Source organism: Hordeum vulgare, chromosome 3H, assembly GCF_904849725.1.
Source record: "Hordeum vulgare subsp. vulgare chromosome 3H, MorexV3_pseudomolecules_assembly, whole genome shotgun sequence".
Classification (NCBI taxonomy): Eukaryota; Viridiplantae; Streptophyta; class Magnoliopsida; order Poales; family Poaceae; genus Hordeum; species Hordeum vulgare.
Window position 1 is genome coordinate 330,797,579 of NC_058520.1, and position 19,420 is coordinate 330,816,998.

At 41.6% G+C, this 19,420-nt stretch overlaps 1 protein-coding gene and 1 long non-coding RNA gene across 3 annotated transcripts; both read left to right on the forward strand.

Moving 5' to 3' along the window:
* Positions 1–4,802: 4,802 nt before the first annotated feature.
* On the forward strand, positions 4,803–5,359 carry LOC123439921. Its single transcript, XR_006630219.1, has 2 exons — positions 4,803–4,881; positions 4,989–5,359. It is a non-coding gene; the product is annotated as an uncharacterized LOC123439921 (long non-coding RNA).
* A 5,800-nt stretch (positions 5,360–11,159) lies between these two features.
* LOC123443761 (probable protein phosphatase 2C 6) lies at positions 11,160–16,220 on the forward strand. 2 transcript variants are annotated; one of them, XM_045120287.1, is made up of 5 exons: positions 11,160–12,515; positions 12,615–12,986; positions 13,095–13,200; positions 14,381–14,426; positions 15,482–15,570. In XM_045120287.1, exons 1-5 carry the CDS (start codon positions 11,901–11,903, stop codon positions 15,483–15,485), a joined length of 1,143 nt encoding a protein of 380 aa, XP_044976222.1. In that variant the 5' UTR covers positions 11,160–11,900; the 3' UTR covers positions 15,486–15,570. The 2 variants fall into 2 exon arrangements, with proteins under 2 accessions (XP_044976222.1, XP_044976221.1); XM_045120286.1 differs by lacking the exon at positions 14,381–14,426 and having other exon boundaries at positions 15,482–16,220.
* The last annotated feature ends 3,200 nt before the right edge of the window (positions 16,221–19,420 follow it).

The following is a 19,420-nucleotide window of genomic DNA, read 5'->3' on the forward strand; positions in this document are numbered from 1 at the left end:
ACTTGGTGCAATAATCAGAAAACCCCATTTATGCCACTATTGATAGAGTGTTTGTCTCCCCTTCTTGGGATGCCTTATTTCCACTGTCGGTTCTGAGGGCTCTCCCGAGGATTGGTAGTGACCATACTCCTTTGTTCCTTGATACTATGGCTCGGAGAGTTACCTCTCCAAAGTTGTTTAGGTTTGAAAAATGGTGGTAGGAACACCCTGATTTTAGAAAAGTAGTGGAAAATGTGTGGAATACCCCAAGTTTAGGAGGAGAGGCCATTGATGTTTGGCTTTCTAAAACCAAACGCCTCAGGAAGAAAATTAAGGTTTGGAGTGCGAACATAGAGGCGACAATCAAGAAAAAAAGAGGGACCTGGTTCAGGAATTTCAATATTAGACGTGTTTGCAGAAACTAACCATGTTACGGAGGAGGATAAGGCTCGTATGAAAGAGATCAAGGTTGAGTTAGAAAGTATTATGAGGAAAGAGGAGACTGCCTTGTGGCAGAGATCTAGAGATCGTAGAATTAAAGACGGTGACCAAAATAATGCATATTTCCATGCTTTAGATAATCATAGACATCGTAAGAATCATCTGTCTGAGTTAATTGGGGACCATGGTCCTGTCTTCACTACTGAAGATATGTTAGATGTGGCAACTTCCTTTTACAAAGGTTTATTTGGCCGTGAAGAGAGACATAATATCCATCTTGGACCTGCCTTCTGACAGGGAGATCAATTAATTTCTTAGACTAAGAATGAGGATCTCCAAAAAAATTTGGAGGAGGAAATTAAAGAGGCAATTTTTTTGGCTCATATGCCAACGGTGCCCCTGGGCCTGATGGCCTTTTTTTCTTTTTTACCAGACCTTTTGGGACCTGATCAAGTCGGATTTTATGGCTTTGGTTAGGGACTTTGAGGAAGGTAGGCTAGAGTTACATGGGCTGAACTTCAATTTGATCATTTTAATTCCAAAAGAACCTGATGCCAAGACTATGAAAAAGTTTAGACCTATCATCCTTAGTAACTGTGTAGTTAAGATTTTTTAAAGGCACTTACCACTAGATTATCTCCTATTAGTAATAGATTGATTTCCCCGAATCAAACTGCGTTTATTAAAGGGAGGTATATTTTGGAGTGTGGTGCTAGCTCACGAAGTGATACATGAGGTAAAGAAATCTAACATTCGAGGGCTTGTGCTCAAACTGGACTATGAGAAAGCGTATGATCGAGTTAGTTGGGATTTTCTTTTTGAAATGCTGGAATCCAGGTTTTTTTTGCCCTAGGTGGATTTCTTGGATCAAATGTCTGTTGTTTCAAAGCACTTTTAGTGTTAGAACGAATGATAGTACATGTCCATACTTGTAGGTGGAAAAGGGCTTAAACAAGGGGATCCTATCTCCCCACTTCTTTTCAACTTAGTGGCGGACGTTTTTTCTAAGATGCTAACTAAAGCCTCTAGTCATGGTTTGATTTCTAGGCTACTGGCAAATGCTATTCCAGGTGGGATAATTAGTCTTCAATATGCGGATGACACTCTCCTCTTTTTAGAGGACTCGTATGAAAAAGCAAAGAACTTCAAATGGATTCTATCATGTTTTGAAAGTCTTTCGGGTGTGAAAATTAATTTTCGTAAGAGTGACCTCATCACTATTAATGTTGATGAGGGCAGGGCTAGTTTCTTTGCCTAGATTTTCTGCTGTAACTTAGGATAATTTCCTATCAAATATTCAGGAGTGCCTCTGCACTATGACAAATTAAGAAGGGAGGATTTACATCCACTAATTGATAGAATTATTAAGGGCATTTCTGGATGGTCGGGTAGATATTTGACCTATAGAGGCAAGATTATTTTGCTAAGCATCCCAGCCTATCTTATGGCAGTGATGAAGTTTCCCAAATGGATTGTTAATGCTATTAATTCCCATATGGATCACTTTTTGTGGGGAAATATAGGGGACCAACATAAATACCATTTAGCTAATTGGGGTTTAGTGTCCAGAAAAAAGGAATTTGATGGTTTGGGGATACCCAATGTGAGGGAATATAACATGGCTCTTCAGGTCCCTTGGGGGAAGATATTCTTTCATAATGAATCCAGTGATTGGAAGAAAATAATTGCTTATAAGTATAATATTTCTAGCCCAAATATATTCTGGTCCAGACAACAAATAGGTTCTCCTTTTTGGAAAAGTGTTTCTTGGGCATTGCAAGCTGCCAGGAACTTTTACCATTGGAAATTTGGTAATGGTGTTAATGTTAGGTTTTGGCATGACACTTGGGCTGGGGAATGTCCCCTCAAAGTAAAATTTTGGGAGTTGTTCGATATTTGTAACCAACAAGACTGTATTGTGTCCCAGGTCTGGGATGGAACTTCTCTTAGATTATCTTTTAGAAGATGTGTTGATGGTAGAATTATGACTAGTTGGGAGAACCTTATTGATCACATTAAAAATTATCCCTTGTCTGATTCTCCTGATGCACCTGTGTGGCTCCTTGAAGCTAATGGCAGTTATTTTGTAAAATCTTTTTATAAATGTATAAAGTTTGGTGGTGTGGTTTCTTCTCTTGGAGAAACATTATGGAAAACACTTTGTCCTCAAAATATTCATGTGTTTCTGTGGTTGTGTCTGTATAATAAGATCCTAACTAGAGATAATGTGACTAAAAGAAAGACTCTGGATGATACTACATGCTTATTTTGTAATGAAGCTGAGTGTGTACAACATTTGTTCTTTGATTGTGTGAATACTAACCTCATCTGGTCTATCATATCTGCATTTTTTAAGATTCACATAATTCTTTGCATTAAGGATGTCTCTTCCTTTTGGAAACTAAACAAAAAAGAAACTTGTTTTTAATATAATGATTGTTGCCTCCTTGTGAAGTACGTGGAGATTGAGGAATGAATTTTGTTTTCAGGGACGTACATGAAGAGGTCTGGGCTGCAATATTGCCAAGTTAAGAGGGGTGCTGCAATGATGGGTGGTTTTGTGCGACAATGCACAACTGAACGAACTGAAGCAGTTCGCTCTTTTGCTGGACAAGCGTCGGGGAGCTGTTGTGGATAGCTTGGCTTCGATTTGATCATTCTGGTCTGTGATAACTTAGACTTAGTCTGTTTTTTTTGCTTGAGATCGAAAAAACTTAGAGCTGAGCCAGTTATGTAGTGGGGTAGTTTGATTGCCTCTTCCTAGGACATTTCCTTATGACTAGCAAAATGGCCCGTGCGTTGCCACGAAAAAAACATAATCTTCAATGATGGTGACCACATTATGTTCACATATCATCGCTTGATTTTAAAATTTTATGCACAAATGCAAGAAAATGTTTCTTCTTTTAAATTTATTCACAAGTTGAAGCAATCTTTACATTTTCAAAAAATATATATCATGGTTGTCAAAAATCTTGGTAACTCAAATATTTATTCTGAATTTCAATAAAAAAATTTAGAAAACATACAATAATAATTCGATCCATCCAAGAGTTAATTCTTCAAAATTCACAGAGTTATATTGTCACAAAGACTTAGAAGCATTAATGTTTAACTACATACATTACATCTTTCGTGAACAATTTTATAAATATGGGAACAATTTTAAAATCGAGAACATTTTTTCCAATTTACAAACATTTACTGAAAATCGTGAATATTTTTTATATTTCGAACGGGTTTAAATATTTTCTTTTGAATTGACGACCAATTCAAGAAAAGGCAAACATAATTTTTTATGTTGGAGGATTTTATTTTAAATTCACAAACATTTTTTGAAACGCGTGAAGTTTTTCTAAATAAACAAACATTTTTATAAATCAGTAATATATTTATTAAATTCATGGACATTGTTATAAATCAGTAATATATTTCTTAAATTCATGGACATTATGTTTTCGTCAGCATTTTATTTCAAAATTCCTATTTTTTAATATGCAAAAGTTTATGTAATTCTAAATTATTTAAATTAGAAATAAACAAAAATGGAATGGAAAATTTTAAATAAAAAAAAGAAACTATCAAAACAGGCATTAGCTATTTTTAAAATTTTAGGACATTTCTTAAATGCATTAACATATTTTCAATTAGAAAGCATTTTGTTAAATGCCTTTAATAATTTTGAATACATGGAATTGTATTTGAAATCATGGACTTTTCTTATTGTACAAATATTTTTCTAAAATTGCAACATTTAAATGTATATGCGAGCATTTTATACAAAACTCCGAGCAGTTTTTAAAGTCACAAACATTTTATTTTTTAAATATGTTGATTTATAATTTTCAGTTTATTAAAATTTTAAATATTATTTGAAGTTTTAAATTATTTTAATACGTTAATAAAACGGAACTGAAAATAAATAAATAAATAAACGGAACTAAAAGCAGGCACCTGTGCATGGGCCGGCCCATACGGTGTGCTGGATATTCTCCCAGCATGTAGAGCGTAATATAGGAGGTTTTACATGGGCCGGCCCAGTCCAAGATTTTTTGTTTTGTGAAACGTTTTCTATTACTTACCGGTGGCATGGTGGGTAATTTATGTAAATTTTAGGGGTAATTTCCATGACGGACGGCCAGAAACCTTATTTGCTTTATTATTAGGGAGAGATAGATCACTATTATTTCTATGAACTTGGTGAAAGTTAAATAAGAGTATCCTGCATTGTTTTTGATGAATTTTAGTTCATCTCTGCCGTTGCAGTCTATGGTTCCTATGGTAGGTTTTAGAATTGATTTGATATTCTTTCTCAAGACATTTAGCCTGCACTGTTAAATTAAATAAACAATGGATCTTCGATTCATATTTTTCTAATGCAGAATTTGAAGAACATCAACCCCGAACTTAGCACCACAGATATTGCAAAGAAGCTTGGAGAGAAGTGGCAAAAGATGTCAGGTAACAATGCCCTAAGTTCAATAGCAGTACGGTGCACTTCATACTGTCAGTTTTTTTAAGGAAAAAAAACCTCCTCTTGTAATCATTTCCAATTGTCATATTTGCAGCTGAGGAGAAGCAGCCATACCTTGAGCAGTCCCAAGTGGATAAGAAACGCTATGCAGAGGAGACTGCTGCTTACCGCGGTGCTGGTGCAGCTCCTGTAGACGTGGACTCTGCAGATGGATCGTCCGATTGAATTGGAAGATTGGCCGGTTGCCCAAAGGAACATACTTTCGAGTCATGGTACAAGTAGACATCCGATCTATCTTGGTTGTAGTAACTTGGGAGGTGTGATCCTTACGTTTCTGAGTTAACAAAGAACAGTTAGTGGATATGTGTAGGTTTCCAAGGTAGTGTTGCTTTGCTACTAACTGTCAGCACCCGCGACAGGTGTTTTATTCGCTCCCTGGTTGTGCAACTTTCTATTTTGGTAAAATACTCTAATTTTCATTGGAAATACAGAGCATCCCAAACCTGATAAAAATTACACTGAAATCCTGGAACCATTGAATGACCAATACAGCCACAGAACCAGCCGCTGATGCTTCCCAAACTACAAGTGCCCTAGTTGTCGCCTTCATATAGTAAGCCAGCCTGCCCTTGTCATCATAACAGAGAAGTCTCCATGCATATCTCTAAGGGATTGTTTGGCTAATCCCTTTCTGAAGGGGATTGATGTGGAATTTGACTTTTAGGTCCCTCTTAATCCCTACCCCCTCCCTCATCAACCTCAATATATATGGTTTGCCATACCAATTGATCATAAAGAGACCCCCCCTCCCTCATCAACCTCAATATATGGTTTGCCATACCAATTGATCATAAAGAGCCCGTAATATGAATGTATTAGAACTTCTCATGTAATTATTTAGTAATATATTTATAAAAAAGAATTAATCAGGGTCAATCTCTAACCAAATTTAAAGACCAAATCTAAATTAAGTAACCTTATCATATGATTACTCGATCGCATTAATTAATTTTTCTATACATCACCCAAATTATGCTCCCTCCATTTCGAAGTTCTTGTCGCTGGCGCATGCAATGGTAGTTCTGCAAACAAAACCTAAGATTCTCAAATCTCTTACTAATCGACCCCCACTCTGCTTCTTCCTCCCATCGTCCCCCGCGCGCCCGAGCCACCGCCGGCAGTACGACCCAGCCAGCACCAGCGACCATCTGTGTGGCGACCCTGCCCACCAGCGGACGGCGATTCCTCCTCGTCGCCCTGCTCACGTCTCCACCCACCCACTCCGGTGGGGGAGTTCGGAAGTACCCTGCCGCCGCTGCTCCCTCCCCGCCTAAAGACGACCGCGCGCCCAATCAAGGTCTGCGCCACTACTTCTCCTTCCCTGGTTTTGCTCCTTCCAGATCGAGGTCCAGCGCCAATGCTTAGGATTCCATCTCCTGGAACTTGTGTCAAGATTTTTCAATAACTGAATATTTTCAGCATGCTGCTGTACAAAACCTGAAAAAAAATCAGTTAAAGAAGAAGTGCTTAGTTTATGTAACAGAGAATTCAGTTATGTCGGAGAAAATTCAGAGAGTATGTAAGAAGTGCAGAGTGTATGTAAGAAAAATGGAGTGGATAATTTTCAGAATACAAAAATGGAGTAGAACACCCGTGCGTTGCCACGGGCTTTTGAAAAGAAATTAAGATGCTAATGATAGAGCTAGCTAAAATAATCGAAAACAATGTCATCTGAGCTAACACACTTCATAATATCACACACAATAATGTTAGAGCATCTCCAACCCTCCCGCTCATATCCTCCACAAACATGAGAGAGAAGGGAAAGAAGTTGCAGCACCTGAATATACTTCCACCAAAAGATGAACTAAAAGTGTACCAACTAATCTGGTTGAGAAATATCAGATGTTGATCGATGACATGCACCAACCTATTTTTCTAAATATTCGACTACTAAATGTGTTGTAAATATCAATGGACCAATACTTATTTGTATCTAAAATGCAGACTCACAAGAAAAATGAAAGATATCAAATCAGTTTGTTAGACAATTGTTCAAAAGAATAAGAAATGCAAACATATATGTGATTAATGTATTTTCTACCTTATGTATATAATGATCAGATCTAGTCTAGAGAAGGCTACAATGAATATATATTTATAACCAGGATTGCATCTAGCTACCCTATACCGAGGAAGCACTGATTGATGCTCACCTGAAAAGTATATATGAATATCATATACCAAAAAGGGCTTGCTGGTTAAGGATATCATATGATCTCAAGACTAAATCTCTTCATGATAATGAAGCCATACTTCATAAAAACGTCTCTGAATCCAATGCTCCCCTGGACAGGAAGGCACTAACAAAATAAGACAACTCCAAAAAGCACTTTCCTTGAAACTTAGCTAGAGCAGTAAACAAATAAGAGACCACAACAACAAGCATCCATGTGGGAACGGACAGAAACAAAACAAGGATGGAAAGGAGGCCACAAAAACCCAATCATGGGATATACAGGCCAAAAAAATCCAACCAGGGGATACAACCTTTGTCTCCACCAACAATAACACAAAGAAGGGATAGAATCTTTGGCTAACCTGCACACCAACCGAATCTAACAGTGGTTAACCAGCACAGATCCAACAAGAATCCAAGGAGGGGATCTACCAATAGAAGCAGCACCTGCAAACCATGGACCAGGCCAAAACAAAAGCAATGTCAAAATCACAGCTAGCTCCACAAGAAACATGAAAGAATGGGTTAAAATAAAGGGGGAAAATAGATTCCAACTTTGTAACACACTTTCTCGTGTGAGAAATTCTGAATGTAAACCATGATGTCTCAATTAACATATACACTGATGCAACTTGAGTTCTGGGTCGAGCTACCTTCTCTTCTAAGAATGCTACTAAAACTACACCGCCTACAAGTTTGTGCAATGCAAATACAATATTTCATAATGCAATGCAAATACAGTATTTCATAGTATGAATGAAATTTCTAGTGGGACAATGGATACTTCATAATCCATCACAATTAACATGTGAATTGGTCTTGGAAGTACAATGACATTTTCAAGAAAATAAAGACCCACAAATAAAAGATATGTGTTCCTCTAGATTTATTTCTCATGTCGTGTCTACCATCTAACTCGATGCTAATAAACACTGAGTGTACCCTAAAAAGCATGGAATGCACAAAACCATAACACTCACAACACAGTAACGTATACCCCCAAAATGACCAGCCAATAAGTCCATGAACAACACGCAATTGCGATTCGACCCACGGGCATCACGCTAAATCCTGCTCCAGTCGTCGAACTCAACGATACCGTCACTGAAACAAAACGCAAACTCAACCCTAATCGTTAGATTGCTATTTATTAACTGCACAGACATATTTGATCTTGATTGCAAACTCCAATGTCAACATAGTTAATTAGACCCTAAAAAATCCACGAACGCCTGTATCAACTTAGACAAATGCATACCATGCACCAGTACTATGAATGCATGGTATTCCATGTCGCTGTAAAATCGATTACACTAAGCAAAGGAACTGAGGGGCATTAACTGTCTCGTAAAATTCATGTTGATTTCTCTTCCATCTGCGGATCAGTCTCTTTCTTTTCAGAAAGGAGCAATGTATGACGTGAGAAAAAGGTTGTGAACTACCTCATGTCCGTCGTAGCCTTGAACCCACCTCCTTCTGTCGGCGCTGCTTGTTTTGCACCTCTGGTGGAGGCCTCCAGGGGGAGGGGGAGCACTGGCAAGGAGAAGCCATGGTCATGGTCGTTGCTGCTAGCAGCTGAGTGTGGAAGACGGGGGCGGGAAGGTGGAGTCCCCAAGTGCTGCGCGACGGGGCCTGTCGGCGACCTCGACCATGGGTCTCGACAAATATGGAATTAGGCTAGCTCTGCAATCACTTTGAAACAAACTGAATAGCTTAGGAAAACAAATACATAACGATGCAAATTGACCTACATTGCCAAAATTTGACATGAGTCAATTCAACTGCATCGATAAAAAGAACCCAGATAACCATGGAATTAGGCTAGCTTTGCAATCACATTGAAAAAGAAACTTATGCTTTAAAAAAGTTTCATCCATGAAGGATCCGTGTGCTATGTGCTTGCAGAAGTTCAAACTAAATATAAATATATAGATACAAATAAATTAGTCCTCAAAATTTGAGTCATCCGTCTTTATTAAGATGAAGACCGGCTCTATTCTTGTAAAACAATTTTGATGTTTGAATTTTCTTACTACTTCTTTCTCTAATAGCCAACCATCAGTATAATGGATATTTTCCCGTCTCTTAATGGCAAGGCTGTGATAAAAAAATTAAATTTCACAAGCACACGAATGTGCATATTTTATACCATACCATTGAGAGAAGCTAGTACACGTTTCTCGTCACCGACGCCGCCACAGTGACTCGTCGACGGCGAGAGAGGCGGCGACGACCCGAGCGGCGCGGGAGCGGGGCCGGCACCGAGCGGCACGGGAGCGGGGCCGGCACCGAGCGGCACGGGAGCGGGGCCGGCACCGAGCGGCACGGGGGCGGCCGCAAGCTCGCGGGGCGGGTGCTGCTCGCAGAACTCTCGCCGTCGACGACCCGAGCGACACGGGAGCGGGGCCGGCACCGAGCGGCACGGGGCGGCCGCAAGCTCGCGGGGCGGGTGCTGCTCGCAGAACTCTCGCCGTCGACGACCCGAGCGGCGCGGGAGCGGGGCCGGCACCGAGCGGCACGGGAGCGGGGCCGGCACCGAGCGGCACGGGGGCGGCCGCAAGCTCGCGGGGCGGGTGCTGCTCGCAGAACTCTCGCCGTCGACGACCCGAGCGGCGCGGGAGCGGAGCTCGCGGGGCGGGTGCTGCTCGCAGAACTCTCGTCGTCGACGACCCGAGCGGCGCGGGCGCTCCGACGGACAAGGAGGCGGCGCCGGGTCTTGGGGGAGAGGGGGTGGTTGCGAGGGAGGGGGTGGGGGAGAGAAATCTGGGGATGGAGACCGACGGGGGAGAGGGGGTGGTTGCGAGGGAGGGGGTGGGGGAGAGAGATCTGGGGTTGCGAAGTCGTTTCGTTTTTTTTTTGTTCAGGGACGAGGTGGGATCAGTGGGAGGTCGAACCATCGGTAGGTTGAACCATCACGACGTTCGATCCTACTTTAATAGTAGAGATTCATATGGTTCTGCGTGTGCTGAGGGCTCTCTTTATTTTCGTTTTAGCTGTTGGTTTTAGTATGGAGAATGTATGCTTCTTTATTTTAATAAAATGGGGCGAGACCAACCACTTTCTTTCAAAAAAATCCAGCCCGTCAAGTCGCGAGTTGCGTCTACCACGTGGCGGCAAGAGCGCTCGGGCCGTGCCATTCTCTTGATTTCTTTTTCGCTCTTTTTATGTGACAATGACCTTTCTAAAAAGATGTTCACGTCCTTCACGCAAAACACGTCTTGTCGTCCAACAGAAACAGTTTTCCCTTTTTATGTGGTGAACGTGTCGCAAGCAGGAAGCGTGGGCGATAATACCCATGGCTAATGGTGCGAATTCTTTTGCGGTTTGTGCGTAACAAATGGAAATGCTTGTGATATTGGCCCTGTTTGGATACTCTAATTTAGCTAGAGGTTAGAGTTAGTTTCTAACTTATGACTAACCTTAAACTAACTTTAGTCAAAGAGGTGTTTGGATGATAGGGTTAGATTGACAATAATTGTACTTGATGGAAAGAGAAAAATAATTTTTTAGTGGGTCATTACCTGATGAATAAAGAGAGAAAAATGATTTTTTAATGTATCCCATGAAAAGTAATCCAATTATCTATAAGGGCATCTCCAATGGTTGTAAGATAGTTGTTGGTAATTTTGACACATAGGATTTTTGATGATGTGTCATTGCAATAAATGAGGAAAGAGAACAAGGTTGTATGTAAATTAACCAACACCCTTGCACAAGCTCCAATGTAGAATGAGAGAGCACCTTATTTATTACCTCACATTTTATTGGACAAACTAGATACAACCCATTGGAGTAGTTGTATGTTAAGGTGTTGGCTGATGACATGGCATATTTTACCAACAACCTAATCAACAAACTGTTGGAGATGCCCTAAGAGGAGAGAGGAGAGGACACCTAAACTCCCATGACAGCATGCAGCAGGAGGGAGGGACACGTGTGTGAGTCCGACGTGCAAGCAGCAGGCCAGGTGCGACAAGCTAGACCTTCATTATTGCTGGCCAGGCCAGGGCAATGCCGAGAAGCTCCCCGAGCCCAAATCCAACCAACCGTACAGCGCCAGCACGGCGGCACACCACATGTAGGACTGGGACTAGGAGGAGTACTAGTTACACTGTGCTGTGCACCCCGATGAACACGTCTTCCCAGGGCCCACCTGTAACCCCCACGCGCACGGCGTGGCGACTCGACACGCGTCCCCGGCTGCCCGCTGCTCGAGGCCCAGCAGCCGATCCGGCGATCCGCGTGTCCCATCCCACTGCCCCCTCGACATCTGTCCCCGCACACACACGGAGGTGGACGTCAACTTTCCCCTTCCCCCCTCCGCCTTCATCTTCACGGCGTCACCACTCCTTTGCTTTTACTGGTAAGTTCTAAACCGCTGCTGCTGCTGCTGCCCTTCCTCTTTTCTCCTCACGCCCGCCCGCCCGCCCGCCCGCGCGTGCTCCCGACGTTGGTTCCGCACCGCTAGCTAGCTTCCTTGCTCGCGAGGGCACCGCCCGTGAGCCGTGATTCGGAGATTTGGATCCGCGCGGACCTTGGATTTTCCCTTGTTTATAGGCCCGGTCGAGCGGTGCCTGGTACAGGCCTTGGGATTCGACCTGGATCGGCGCAGATCTGGAGGCACATGAGGCGCCGGCGCCGGCGGGTGAGCATACGAGGATGTGAAGCAAGTTATAGAGGGAGAGGGAGCGGAGTCAGCGATGGGCTGCTTTGGTGGTGAGGCGACTCGGGGCGGTGATCCTGGAGGCACCTGTGGCGCCGGAGGAGATGGAGGACGTGGACGTGGCTGCGCTCGCCGTGGCGTCCACACCTGTGTTTAGCCCCGCCACGGCCGGGCTCACTCTAATCGCCGCCGCGGCTGCGGAACCGATTGCGGCCGTTGTGGCGGGGGCCATGGAGGGGGTGCCGGTCACCTTTTCAGTGCCGCCGGTCAGAACCACCACGGACGACGGGCTGCCAACAGGAGGGGAAGGGGGAGAGGCCTCGGCAGCGGGGAGCCCGTGCTCGGTCACCAGCGACTGCAGCAGCGTGGCCAGCGCGGATTTCGAGGGGGTGGGCCTGGGCTTCTTCGCTGCGGGGGTCGAGGGGGGCGCGGTGGTGTTCGAGGACTCGGCGGCTTCCGCGGCCACCGTCGAGGCAGAGGCGAGGGTTGCGGCCGGGGGGAGGAGCGTCTTCGCTGTCGAATGTGTTCCGCTCTGGGGGTTTACATCAATTTGCGGCCGCCGGCCGGAGATGGAGGATGCGGTCGTTGCTGTACCGCGATTCTTCGGCCTGCCGCTCTGGATGCTCACGGGCAACAATATGGTCGATGGACTGGATCCCATCTCCTTCCGCCTCCCCTCACACTTTTTTGGTGTATATGATGGTCACGGCGGTGCACAGGTAACCCCACCATTAATGACACTATCAAATGTCTAGTTGAATTACTAGTTTCCCAAGTGAAACTACAACTTAGTTAGATTTTGCGTTATGCCTGTGCAGGTAGCAGATTACTGTCGGGATCGGCTCCATGCAGCACTGGTGGAGGAGCTGAGCAGGATAGAAGGGTCCGTGTCTGGTGCTAACCTGGGAGCTGTGGAGTTCAAGAAGCAGTGGGAGAAAGCGTTTGTGGATTGCTTCTCAAGGGTGGATGATGAGGTAGCCGGTAAGGTGAGCAGGGGAGGAGGGGGAAACGTGGGCACAAGCAGTGTCACTGGGACGGCCATGGCAGATCCTGTAGCACCTGAGACTGTCGGTTCAACGGCGGTGGTCGCTGTCATCTGCTCCTCGCATATCATTGTGTCGAATTGTGGAGACTCGAGGGCAGTGCTCTGCCGTGGCAAGCAACCCGTGCCGTTGTCAGTGGATCATAAAGTAAGCTCTCATGCTTCATGAGGCTTATGTTATTTTCATTGTTGCCTTGAACTTTTGCTTCACATGTTAAGTAGATGTTGACTGCATTGCTGGGCTCTTGTCTTCCAGCCTAATAGGGAGGATGAGTATGCAAGGATTGAGGCAGAGGGTGGCAAAGTCATACAGTGGAATGGCTACCGAGTTTTCGGTGTCCTTGCCATGTCGCGATCAATTGGTATGCTGGCTATTCCTTTTTTTTTCCAGAACTGTTGTACTGGCACTAGTTACTGTTGGCATGAGATGGAATTTTGGATGTCTTTGGGATGTTCCATCAGTTCCTATTAAGCATTGTGTTAAGCCTGGTAAAAATAAATCCTACTAAGCCAGTGTGATTCTGATTTAATTGCTTACCTATGCCAAATGCTTTGCACTTCAGTTCTGGTCGTAAATCAATATGCAGTGGTGGTTTCCGTTAGATCTTTGTCTGGCTGTGTGCTATTTTATATGCTTACAGAGTTGCTTCTTTGTAATAGTGAACTAATGCATGCAGAAAAAAAATTCATCTTACATGCATGACAGATGCTTGTTCTTGCTGGAAGCTGTTTAGGCGTCTTGCAGTCTTAGCATGACAGCTTTATCTTTCAATTACCAGATGGTTTTTCTAATATCCTTGAAATTCAACAGTTTTTTCATTAGATTCTATAGGACTGCATAGTTTGGTGTAATCTAGTATGTCGTATTGGATAAGCATCCCGTAAAGCAAGTCATAATTCATTGACATTGTGTAGCCTTTATTGCAATATCCAACACAGAAAGTTGCTTATGCTTCAAAGGTTCTTATTCTTGCTCCACTTGTTTGGTTCTATCTTGATTCAAGCTTCCATTGGCCGAGGAAGATTTGGGTTCCCCTCTATATCTTTTTGTAGTATAAAGCATGAATAATTAAATAATATATATTATCCTGAAATGGAATGAGACTCCCCTTTTGGAAAATACTTTGGAATGCGTGTCTATTAAAGATCTCGACTGCCCTGGACTAGAATCTTGACCCCTCATAAAACCAAGCTGTGGTTCTAATTTGGCTGTGTGAATGCTTCATGTATCACAGTATCAGTATGTGAAATGCCTGAAGAACCTGCCTGATCTAAATTTTCATATGTACACCAAAAACCGTTGGCAGTCTGCAAAGGTGGTATTGATAACTAATTAGCCATGCTTCCTTTTTGTACTAAATCCCAGTTTGAGCCTTGCCCTGCTTTAAGCCCGTGTATATCCAAACTGTTCACATGTTAAGTTTCATTGAGGATATTGCAAGTTCTTCATTACATTCCTTTGTTTATCTTTTTTCACTGGCTATGTTACCATTGCAAAATAGATGGTCATTGATCCTGTGAGATCTTTATTTTGGCATGCAGCATTTGATGTTCTAGTGCTAAAACTTGACAGCAAAATGGTCATATGGTAAACCCATCAACTACTTTATCTTTGGCTTTAATATACACCTTTATTTGTGGTTATTTATCGCAATAAGAAAAAGATAATGATATACTACAGTGTGGTTTGTTGTTTTCTTCTGTCATTGCACCACACATTAAACACATGGTTCTACTGTACTAGACACCTCTTAGTTGATCCCATATAAATGGTGTTGGTAACTGCTCATGCAGTACATCGGTACGGTACTTGCGCAAAACTCAGCACCTGCTGCTCCATTGTAGTATTTCATAACTAATTGAAATTGGTTGTATATCTGCATCAATTTGTCTGCTGATCTTACAAATTTCTTGTCTACCTAGATTCCCTGTTCTATGTGGAAGCCCTCTTAATTCTTTATATTATGAGAACTGTACACCGACCTTGACTATTCCCTGTTTTGATTTACTCTGGTTTTCCTAGTGTTCCAAATTCGAATGGAGTCCCAAGAGTCTGTGTGGTCGCTCTACCATAAAGTCCAGGTTTAGGCGTCTTATAATAATTTTGAAGGTTTAATCATGGAGCATAAGAAGAATCGTCGACGATTCTTAACTAATCACAAGCTCTGTTTAATTAGACCTAACGACACAGAAGATTGAACATCCAACATCAGTGCACAACATGACATATATGATGTGACTTTTAGCTAGGAAATTATCACTGTTAAGCGTCTACAGATGCATGCATTAGTTACTGGTGGTCTTCATTAAGTTGAGTTTGATCCTGGACCACAGGCATGATAAAATCTCCTGGATGAATCTGCGGAACTTATCCAACCACATGAATATTTCACCTCTTTTAGCCTGCCCTTATCAGTTGGCTGTTGCAGTCAATGTGCTTTCTTGTCATTGAATATGCATCTCTGTAAGATAGCATTGTTTGGCCAACTACTACAGTCGAGGCAATTTTATTTATTTGGTACCATCACTGTTTGATCCTCTTTTACAGTGAATTTCTACTTTTGTTGCGTAAGTTTTTTATCTTCCTAAACTTTTTACTAGCTACAAAAAAATATCATGGGCTGATATTTATACCTTTTACAGGTGACAGATATCTGAAACCATGGATAATTCCTGTCCCGGAGGTCACAATTGTTCCTCGAGCGAAGGATGATGAGTGTCTTATTCTTGCTAGTGATGGCCTCTGGGATGTATTGTCGAATGAAGAGGTATGCGATGTTGCCCGCAAGCGAATACTCTTATGGCATAAAAAGAATGGGGTAAACTTGTCATCCGCCCAACGTAGCGGTGACTCCCCAGATCCAGCGGCTCAAGCAGCTGCTGAATGCTTGTCGAAGCTTGCTCTCCAGAAGGGGAGCAAGGACAACATCACGGTTATTGTGGTAGACCTCAAGGCGCAGAGGAAGTTCAAGAGCAAAACTTAAATCATCTTGCTTGATGGACAGCCTGTGTGACAAATTCCTAGGAATCTATATAGATTTGGAGAATCCAAATTCGACCAGTTTAGACTGTTGTGTTAGTACATTACTTAGCCCAGTTCGTTATTTTCTTCCTTTTTCACCATTTGGGCTGCCAAGGGCTGTATTCCTGTATACAGTACAGATTACGAAATTCCGTATCAGGGTTTATGCTTCCTGATGGCGAGGGTGATCCTGTTTTCTGTTCTTCCTCTGCTGCCCCTTATTCTTTTTGTTAAGCTGGGCCATCATGTATCTGGAAATGTATATTTGAGCCTGTAGGGTACAAAATGAACTAGTGGTATAAACTATTTTGTACTGCCTTCCCTGATATTATGAAATCCAGGTAGCAAATCTTCTACTTATGCTGTGCCTCTGCCTCCGGGGTAAGCCTTCGAGTGGTGGGATTATGACAGCTCGTTGGCTCTTGCTAACACGAGACGCATGTCGTGTGTGATGTCCGGGGAGCGCTTTAACCACTTTGAACATTTGAACGAATTAAATATAAATAACTTTTCACTACTTATATTTTTTTACAAGGGGTGGTAGAGTGGTATCTGCAGACCATCTCCACAAAACACAAATGCAAGCATCTTCGAGATTGGAACAACGACTAAGTATTGTAATTTAGGGTATAATATATCGCACTCAACATTAATTAAACCAATGCATGTTACACTAAAAATGAAACCAATGCATGTTACATGTTACACTAAAAATGACAATAACGATGTTTGAATGAAAAGGTGACGATAAATAGATAGGTCCTTTTTAGTTTGAATGAAAAGGTGACGATAAATAGATAGTTGGAAAGCATAGATTTGCCATATGGTTTACAATGGGGTTCATGCTAAACATGTTAACGATGGTAGAAATGAAATTTTACTCCCTTGTGAATTTTTTACTTCCTCGAGTGGTTGTTCGAATATCAAAGATGCTTTGCATTTATGATTTGTGGAGATGCTCCTTACTACCTCCTTTTCAGATTATAAGGCTTGTACATATCCTTAGATTTATAATTTGATCAAGTTAAAATGAGTTGTATAGTTTAAAAATTATACCATTAGAAAGTAGACAGTTTGAAGTTTCTAATGTCATATTTTTTGTGATATATAACTTGTATTACGATGGCCTATTTGTCAACCTAGGGATACGCGCAAGCCTTATAAACTCAAAAGGAGGTAGTAGATATCATTCTAGGGAAACCACGTGTGGTCCACAAGCGCATAGAACGCGATCCCTTAGGTCGCACCCTGATGGTTTGTGGAGCTTATGTGGCTTCGTTTGACATGATTCCAACGTTGAAAAATCCTATATATATAGAAACCTCAGAAATAAAGAAAGAACTTTCGCTCCGTCGACGTAACTCTCTGTATCAACGAAAAACCCAACTGAAGCCTTTCCAGTACCCTGCCTGAGAGAGGAAATCATCTTCGATGGCCATCATATCCCGGTGGAGGCCATGAGAAGGAGGGAGTAGTTCATCCTCGAGGCTGAGGGTATGTGCCAGTAGCTATGTGTTCAATCTCTTTTTTCCATGTTTTTGAGATGGTACGATCTTGATGTATCACGGGCCTTGTTAATCTAGTTAGGTCATATGATGTTATTTTCTTGCTACCTTGTTGTGATGAATTGAATATTTCCTTTAAGATTTCGTTATGTTGCATTTAATATTTTGGTTTAAAAACACTTGATGTATGTCTTGCATGCGGATACCCGTAGTGACATTGGGGTAGTCAAGTAATTCACTTGATATATGTTATGGCATCAACTTACGAATTCCGATGACCTTGGGGATCCATGCATAGGGGTTGATTGCACATTTTCATATTATGTTTTCCGATAAATATCTTGTGGTGCTTCTTGAAGTTCTTTGTGTTGGATTGAATATGATAGATCTGAAATTATTTGATGCATGTCACACAATTTACCCATGGATACTTGAGGTGACATTGAAGTATCTTGGTGACATTAGGGTTGATTGATGTGTATCATGGGTTTTATTCTAGTACGGACTCTAGGGTTGTTTGTGACACTTCTAGGAATACCTTAAAAGATTGACCAGAAAGAATAATTTGAGGTGGTTCTACTACCTACACCAATTTTTTATTGTTCTTCGCTAGATAGAAACTTTCGAGTGATTCTTTGTTGCACGTTGAGGGATGATCATATGATTCTACTATGTTAGCATTGTTGAGAGACTGCACTAGTGAAAATATGAACCCTAGGCCTTATTACCAAGCATTTATACAACGTTTTGCTCGCTGTTTTACACTTGGTACCTTGCTATTTTTTATATTTTTAGATTATAAAATCCTATATCTACTATTCATACTATACTTATATCACCATCTCTTCGCCGAACTAGTGCACCTATACAATTTGCCATTGTATTGGGTGTATTAGGGACACAAGAGATATTTTGTATCTGATTGCAGGGTTGTTTGAGAGAGACCATCTTCATCCTACACCTCCCACTCATTGATAAATCTTAGGCCATCCACTTGAGAGAAAGTTGCTACTGTCCTACAAAACACTACGCTTGGAGACCCAACATATTCAATAAGAATAAAGTTGTGTAGTAGACATTAAGTTTTTTTGTGACGCTGTTGCCGGGGAGGTGAGTGCTTGAAAGTATATCTTTATATCTTCCAATTAAATATTTTAGTTTCTTGTTTTTCACTAGTTTGATTTTATAAAAAAAAACTAGAAAAAATAGAATTTAGGTTGCCTCATTTGCTTCATCTCTATAATGTCTTTCGTGAAAATGATGGTTTGGAAAATTGTGCTCAATTGCTAGAGGAAGAATTTATGAAAAATGCTTAATGTCAAATCCGTGAATGATGAGCATGATAGCAATATTGTTGGTATGAATTCTCTAAATATCCATGATGCTAATGATATGCAAAATCACAAGCTTGGGGATGCTATGTTTGATGAAGATGTTATTTTTAGTGCCCAAGTGTTGATGAGAAAATTAATTATGATGAAATTATGCCTCCTATATATGATGATTATTGTGATTATGCTATAAATAATAAGGATAACCATGAAACTTGTCATCATGTTTTTAATTTTCATTTGGATTATATCAATCAAGTTTCTCATGATAGTTATTTTGTTGAGTTTGCTCCCACTACTTTGAATGAGAAGGATTCTGCTTGTGTGGGTAGTAATAAAAATTCTATGATTGTGCATCATGAAAAGAATGAATTATGTGATGATTATATTGTCTAATTCCTTCATGATGCTACTAAAAATTATTACGAGGGAGGAACATATGCTTGTAGGAATTGCAATAATATCAAGTTTTCTCCCTATGCGTTCAAAGTTTTGAAGGCATGCTTGTTTTGCCTTCCTATGCAAGTTGATTATTGCTACAATAAATTGTTTGCTTGCAAAATCCCCATGCACAGGAAGTGGTTTAGACTTAAATGTTTTTGTCAATGATTCATGATGCTCTCTTGCATGCCTCAGTTACTACTTTTTATACGAGCATCATAGAAATCATCATGCCTAGCTAAAAGGCATTAAAGAAAAGCGCTTGTTGGGAGACAACCCAACA

Coding starts and splice junctions, on each gene's coding strand:
- LOC123443761 (XM_045120286.1), top strand. CDS start 11,901: ATGGAGGACGTGGACGTGGCTGCGCTCGCCGTGGCGTCCACACCTGTG. Junction 12,516..12,614: donor ATGGTCACGGCGGTGCACAG/GTAACCCCACCA, acceptor ATGCCTGTGCAG/GTAGCAGATTACTGTCGGGA. Junction 13,201..15,481: donor TGCCATGTCGCGATCAATTG/GTATGCTGGCTA, acceptor TACCTTTTACAG/GTGACAGATATCTGAAACCA.